Below are 8,033 nucleotides of genomic sequence, written 5' to 3' on the forward strand. Positions count from 1 at the left end.
TAATATTGAATACACTATTAATAAAATTGAACTACAAAATTATAACGATGCATATGGCCTTCTGACTGCATGACTGTGTAAAAACTTTGTTTCAAACGACGCATGTGGCCTTCTGGCCTAGCTGAGCTGCGGGTCTCGAATTGGCGCAGCATGCATCTCGAATGTGGAATCTTGTAAAGTTTTGGAATTTTTGAAGGGAACTAAATAAAGCACCCTTGCATATGTAATTGATAATATTTCCATACAAAATTTGAATTCAAATATATAATTGATAATGCATATAACTATAATAAATAGATACTATTCACTTATCAAATAAATTGATACAATATATAAATACAATAATTTGATAGTATTCACATATCAAATAAATTGATAACACATATAACTACAATAAAATGCTACAACTAAAAATAATTATCACATGTATAAACTAAATTAAGTGATAACTGCTTCTTAAAACCAATTGCTAAGTTATGGAGAAAAATAACTAACTTTTTTTAAAATTTTTTTGTCTCCCCTCCCCTCACTCAGCTGCCATGAACAGTGAGTTCACGGCAGCTTGGAGGGGGAGGGGTTGGGGTATTTATAGGCGTGGCTCAAAAGCACCGGTTGGTGCTCAAAAACCGGTGGCAAACAATAGGCATATGCACCGGTTGAAGTTACCAACCTGTGCCTTTGTTGTGGGCACGTGGCGGCACCGGGTCATGGCAAAACCCGGTGCCATTGTCCGCCCTTTAGGCATTGGTTGGTGCCACCAACCGGTGACTATACTGGGGTTTTGGTACCGGGTAATGCTTTAACCCGGTACCAAACCCCTTACCTTTGATCGCCGCTGGCCAAAGGTACCAGTTGCTTTTGCAACCGGTACTGATGCGTGGCATCAGTACCGGTTGCAAAAGCAACTGGAACCTTTGGTCAGGACCTTTGGTCCGTTTTCTAGTAGTGTTCCTCTAGCTCTGCCTCACCCCGACGGCCGCCGAGCAGCCGCTGCCTCGCGCTTGCTCACCCCTGCCGGCCAAGCCGTGTGACATCCCGGGCCAAGAGCTTAATAGGATTCTCATACAATAAATTCCAACTTTGTTTTTTCGGAAGATCTCGAGTTCTTTAAGCGTGCTTGGCCTAAATTAATTTCGGGATGGTTGACTGACCGGGAAACTCTTCCTGGGTGCGCACGAGTGAGGACAAAGTGTGCATAAAATTCTTGTGTTGGTCTGTGAGGACATTTTATATTCTAGAAAACCTGCCAGATTTAAGCGGGCCCGACCTTGGGAGATGGGACGTTACAGAATTGTATTAGAGCCGACTCTCGCAGTTTCACGGGCGCGTATGTTGTAGTTGTGCAATCATGGTGCGTATGGCTGGTGTGGACCTAGAGTGGTTACACAACATGACACATGCGCTGGCACATTCCTAGTTTGGGGTTGACCGACGAGGACGTCGTTCTCTTAAGGGGTGAGAATGTGACATCCCGACCCAAGGGTTTAATAGGGTTAATAAGATGTTCATACCATCAAGCTGCAACTTCTTTTTTGGAAGCCAATCTTGTAAGAACTTTTTCCAAAAAAAAATGGCCTGGAGCAATTTCAGAATGGGTGACCGACCGGAAAATTCTTTCTGGGTGCGCACGAGTGAGGATAAAGTGTACAGAAAAGACTTGTGCTGGTTTGTTAGGACAGTCTAGATCCTAGAAAAACCTGCTAGATCTAAGTGGGCCCAGTCTCGAGGAGTCGGGACGTTACACGCCGCGAGCCTCCGAGGCGGGACGTTACATAATGGTATCAGAGTTGACTCTCGCGGTTTCATGGCCGCGCGTGTCACAGTTGCATAGACATGGTACGCATGGCTGGTGTGGACCCGGAGTGGTCACACAACATGGCACATGCACTGGCTCTGGACGGACGTGGCCAAGAGAACGTTCCCAGCTTGGGATTGACCGACGATGATGTCGGTCTCTTAAGGGGTGAAGATGTGACATCCCGACTAAGGGTTTATTATGATTAATATGATACTTATACCAACAAGTTATAACATTTTTTTTCCGGAAGTCGATCTCGAAAGAACTTCGATGTTAAGCGTGCTTGGGTTGGAGCAATTTCGGAATGGGTGACCGACCGTATGCGAATGAGTGAGGATAAAGTATGTAGAAAAGATTTGTGTTTCTACGAGTATTACAATAGATCTATGTAATATTATCAACAAAGTAATATCATCAACTTTGTGCTCATTCACTCTGTATACAGACTGTGTTGTGGTCATACGAGACATTGATTGTCTGGGATCCAATTAGGAATCTGGTTGATTTGTCGGGGTTCTGATTAGGATTTCGATTGATTTGCATTGTTTGGTTTTAGTTAGGATTTCAATTGATGAAATGCTAGTCTCACTCGCATACGAGATGAACCAACGCCCACCTGTCAATGATACAAGATGGACCTTAGGTGAAAACTTTACCCGCTTTAGTAATATACTAGCATAGTGCTCGTGCGTTGCTATGGGTAATATAATAAATCTACATAATATCATCAACACAATAATATCATCCATTTTGTGCTTGTTCTTCGTGTACAGGCCATGTTATGATCATAGGAGACATTGATTGTCCGGATCCGATTGGAATTTCAATTGATTTATGCGAGGTCTGATGATTATGATTGATTTGTCCAGGTTCCAATTATAATTCTGATTGATAAAAGACTAGTCCGACTTACATATGAGAGGGACTAAAATCCACTTGTCAATAACACAAGATGGACCAAACCAAAAATTTAGGTGGAAAACTTACTCACTTTAGTATCACACACACACTATCAACATGCCCGTGCGTTGCAACGGAAAGATATAGATGATCATAAAAAGTTATTAGAATTGCATGTATCATAGAATCTTAGTACATGCAAAATTAGTCATCAAAGATGTTAAATCTAAAAATATATTTCATAATGTATATAGCGGTGTTTTTGTTGTAATTTAGGATAGTTTGACTTATGAGAAACTTAAAAATATATGATATTTTTGGATACGGATGAACTATATATCATGTGAAAGAAGAAACCAGCAATTTTCCTGAATTATACATATCATGAATAAACAACTTTAGCTTTGTCATCGGTCAATGGCCAGTCATCCTACACGAACAACACATACACAAATATTTGTTTAAGATGCTATTTCCAGGAGCATCTGTGTTGATAATTTTTCCTAGAAAAGTAAATTTTTTTGGATGGATTAGTCTTGCACTCTTTTTTTTATAAAAAATTAATTAGTCTTGCACTCTTAGCGCAAATAAAGACCAGGGAAATTACTATTTTCTTGAAACCCAGCCTGCGATAGTGATCCACAATGCAGCCCGTTAACTTGCCTGACGTTCTTCGTTGGAATCTTCGCTCTGCAAATCGAATCCAATGCCGATTCCTTCCCCTCTCCTATTCCATTAGGGCACCACCAGCACCACGATGACATCGGGGTTGCTAGCCGTGGCAATGGCTGTCAAGCCCCAAGTGGTGCCCGGCAATTCTGCTCCTTCCGCTCTGTGAAAATCAAATCCAATCACGATCCCTTGGCATAGCTGTCGAGTGGCTGCTAGGCACAGGGATGGCGTAGGCGGCGAGGCACACGACGGCATTGGTGACCCCTGCGGCCATTGACAGCCCAGCGACCACGGCGCAGCCACTACAACCGCGAGCACCGAGAAGAGCATCCCCATATCATCCTCACGAGATCTGATCAACCACATGTAGGTACCCAGCAAAGCACGAACACCGATCAAAGCTACTACTGTCTTCCGCCGCTAGAAAGCTCTGACGGGAATCGGGTAGGGGAATTGACGTGATGGAACGTGCGGTGAAGGTGATAGAGTTCGACTCGGGCTGGCCGGCGTGTGGGCACGGTGTGGTATGTGGGGCAAATACAAGCCAAGGACCTACCGATCATTGGGTATTGGGTATTGACGGACCAAAAATAAAAGTACCACAGATACGATCTGCTCTTTAAAAATATGTATATATATACACACACATGAATGATGATTTAGTATATATATTTATTTATTTATTTATAATGGTTAGCTGCTGATGGCAGGTGACATAGCGGCGGGGGCGACGAGCATCATCGCCGATCGGCGGAGCAGCAGCAGCAGGGCTCGCGCCTTCACCTACGGCGAGCTCGCGTCGGCCACGGACAACTTCCGGGCGGAGTGCATGCTGGGGGAGGGCGGGTTCGGGCGCGTGTACCGCGGCCGGCTGGAGAGCGGGCAGGTGGTGGCGGTGAAGCAGCTGGACCGCGAGGGCGCGCAGGGCAATCGCGAGTTCGTGGTGGAGGTGCTGATGCTGAGCCTGCTGCACCACCCCAACCTGGTGAACCTGGTGGGCTACTGCGCCGACGGCGAGCAGCGGCTGCTGGTGTACGAGTACATGGCGCTGGGGTCGCTGGCGGACCACCTGCTGCTCCCCGCTGGCGAGCAGGGCGAGCCGCAGCGGGCGCTGAGCTGGGAGACGCGCATGCGCGTGGCTTTGGGCGCCGCCCGGGGCCTCGAGTACCTGCACGAGACGGCCAACCCGCCCGTGATCTACCGCGACCTCAAGTCCTCCAACGTCCTCCTCGACGACGCCCTCTGCCCCAAGCTCTCCGACTTCGGGCTTGCCAAGCTGGGCCCCGTCGGCGACCGCTCCCCGCGCGTGATGGGCACCTACGGCTACTGCGCGCCCGAGTACGTGCGCGCCGGCAACCTCACGGTGAAGACCGACGTGTACAGCTTCGGCGTGCTGCTGCTGGAGCTCGTCACCGGGCGGCGCGCCGTCGACTCCTCCAGGCCCCCCGCGGAGCAACTGCTAGTGGCCTGGGCCAGGCCCATGCTCCGGGACGGCAAGAGGTACCGCGAGCTCGCCGACCCGCTCCTGCGAGGGGACTTCCCGGAGAGGGACCTCAAGCAGGCCGTGGCCGTGGCCGCCATGTGCCTGCAGGACGAGGCGTCCGCTCGCCCGCTCATGAGCGACGCAGCCGTCACGCTGGAGTACCTCGCCGAGGCGGCGGCCTCATCGGCGGCACCAGCAGCAAGCAGCTAGCTTCTTCTTCAGTAGATGATCGGATCGGATCGGATCGTATCGTATCGTATATATAGTGGGTAGAGGTAGTGGATTAGCTAGGCCGCAGCAGATATGGGTTGGATTGCTTGGATCACACATGCATGCTCTGCTCCTGAATTCTGATGCAACAATTTGCGATGATCTATGAGCTAGGTAGATGCATGCTACCCCGGGCTTTGAGAGCAAACATGTAACAACCCACGTAATAATTACCTTGATTAGGATTAACTGAGAGATTGATATAATCATTACCACTAATGGTGGAATCATCCACTCTGTGACAGAACCGCCAAATTAAAACTCAAATTAAGCTAAATGGCCATCATTTGAACACATCAGTCACATTTGACTTAACGGTTTAATTTGACAGCTCTTTCAGAACGGACCTTCTGATCGAAACAAACACCAGTAGTCCCACGCGAAGGTGAGCGCAGGCAGTACAAACATGACGAGTACATATAAATACGATTACAATACCGAGTAGAGTACATTAAGTTCTACAAACCTGATTTAATTACATATAACAATATACAAGAGTAACTTTATTTTAAAACAAAGTCCGATATAGGAAACCTGACGACTATAATACATGAAGCGCAGTATCGAATCACACACTCAGCCCACGGGTGTGTGATTTTGTAACTAGCAAGAACTAAGCATCTGGTCCGGCCACCTCCCAACCATCCGTGCCAAGCTGGATGAATTTAGCACAAGGGCAGAAGTCAATCTCATCCTGATCTGAAATAGTTTGAGCCACAACTCTGAGTATACTAATACTCCTCAAGACTTACCCGACTATGGGTATACATAGCCCACATCTAGACATGCAAGGCTTTCTGGCTGTGGATTATTTGCAGAAAGTCATCTAAAGGTGGATTCTTACTTTCAATATTTTAGCTCACATTCTATATAAATTAATATCCTATAACCATTTGCAGAACCCCTTTCTAAAACAAACATAATAGAAGATCAATTAGTAATCTCAACATTTCCTTCAACATATACATTAATATTCCATCTCATTACTACGATACAGTGCTGCGATCAAGGTGCTCATATCCGAGAGCGACTTACGGTGAATCGATCCGATTTAACCTTGCAAGGTGGACCTAACCAACACGGCACGTATTTGCCCCGTCGGACAATACAAACCAATCATTCCCCTCCCCGCCTCGAACTACAGAACCGCCCCACCTTCATATAGTCAACCGAGCCCTACGAGAGACCACCAAAAGTAAACATATGCATCCCAATTCTCCGCGGCCACTCGACTGCCCTAAGGGGTGGGTAGATGTTCTGTACTTTCGAAACAAGGCAGTACTCGGCTTACCGGTTTCGACTACCTCCTACTCCCGGCATGCAGTTAGTACAATTCAAACTCGATCTCAGGGCCAGACAACGAACGGTCCTTAATCGACACAGATGGGCTAGACAGTTCCCGTCCGGTCTCCAATTCTTTTCTTTTCCTCCATATTCCAATATTCCATAATCAAATCATAAAGACATCCTATATCTCGCGAGTAACAGGAAATTACTCGACTTCTACCGAATCCTATTTTTAGCACGGCAAGCATAACGACATACACATACTAGTATTCCGACCAATGGAACCTAGGAATCATGCAACTAGGGTTTCATCCAACGCCTAGAAACTTAATGCATAATCAAGTAAATATATATATAACAATTCATAAGTTAAAGTAATAGGTTATACTCCGGGGCTTGCCTGCGGGTTGCTGCTCAGAGCTAGTGTCCACTAGGCCTGGGGCCGGGTCGTCACGAAACTCCTGCGGGGCTGGCTCCGTCTGCTCCTGCGGCTCCGCGATCACCTCGTACACGACTTCCTCGGTCGCGGTTTCTATATGCATGCATATGAGACAATGAGTAAATGCCATGCATATGAGACAATGAGTAAATGCCATCATGAATTTGCCATTAGAAGATAAACACTAACAAATTAACAATTTACATAAAATGACACAGGTATGGTGATGATTAACTTTAACCATAAGTGCTAGAAACAATTAGAGGTCAAATTATCAATTAGAGCATGATTTACTATAAAATAAAACACGACTAGCAAAGACATTATTAGTTGACTCTTATAATTTGTATAAATTTTACATGTAAAAATATTATTATTCCTATACACATATTTAAGTTTGGTTACATTTTATATTCATATACTAAACTAGGTCTTATGAATATGAAAATTTTACGGAGGATCACTCATGCTTAAAGTGAGCTACTGCAAAAATTTCACAATTTTTAGATTAACATATCTATAGAAACTAATTAAGCAAGACTAAACACAATTTAAATTCTTGCAGGGGTAAAAAGGTCATTTTGCCACTGTGGATATTTTTCCTCCATAGATCTTACTCTAACAAATCCAACAAAATTTATTTCACATTTTTCGCATTTTTCCTTGATTTTATATGGAATTTACAAGCTACAGCTGAAATAAAATACAAAATAAAAGAAAAATATCCCCCCTACCCCACTGACCAGCGGGCCCCACTGGTCAGTGGGAGGGGCTTCTTCCCCGCCCGACAAAGCACGCCGTGGCGCGCGGCGGCTCCCAGGCGCAGGGCCGAGCGGCCTGCGGCGGCGGCGACCGGCAGCGCGCGGCAGCGGCACGGTGGTGGGGCCCGCGCGCGCGCAGCCCTAGGCAGCAACGAGGGTCAGCGGCGGTGGCGCGGAACAGGGGAGGAGAAGCTCGCGGCGGTGGCGGCGGCCAGTGGCGAGCAGCGCGGCGGCGGGGCCTCTGGCTCGCGTGCCCGGGCACGCGGCGCTGGTGCGGTGCGGAGGTGGGGCAGGGCGGTGGTGGCGACGCGGCTGCACGACGGCGTCAGCGCCATAGCAGGGGAGCGGCGGTGGCAAGGCCGCGTTTCGGCAGCAGTGGGGCCAGGCGGCGGCGGCGCGAGGCGGTGCGAGCATCAGTGGGTA

At 47.2% G+C, this 8,033-nt stretch overlaps 1 protein-coding gene across 1 annotated transcript; it reads left to right on the forward strand.

The window, feature by feature from the left end:
- The first annotated feature begins 4,073 nt into the window (after positions 1-4,073).
- LOC120675151 (probable serine/threonine-protein kinase PBL25) lies at positions 4,074-5,063 on the forward strand. Its single transcript, XM_039956233.1, has one exon. It carries the CDS (start codon positions 4,074-4,076, stop codon positions 5,061-5,063), a length of 990 nt encoding a protein of 329 aa, XP_039812167.1.
- Positions 5,064-8,033: the final 2,970 nt, after the last annotated feature.

Source organism: Panicum virgatum, chromosome 5N (genome assembly GCF_016808335.1).
Source record: "Panicum virgatum strain AP13 chromosome 5N, P.virgatum_v5, whole genome shotgun sequence".
In the NCBI taxonomy this organism is placed as follows: Eukaryota; Viridiplantae; Streptophyta; class Magnoliopsida; order Poales; family Poaceae; genus Panicum; species Panicum virgatum.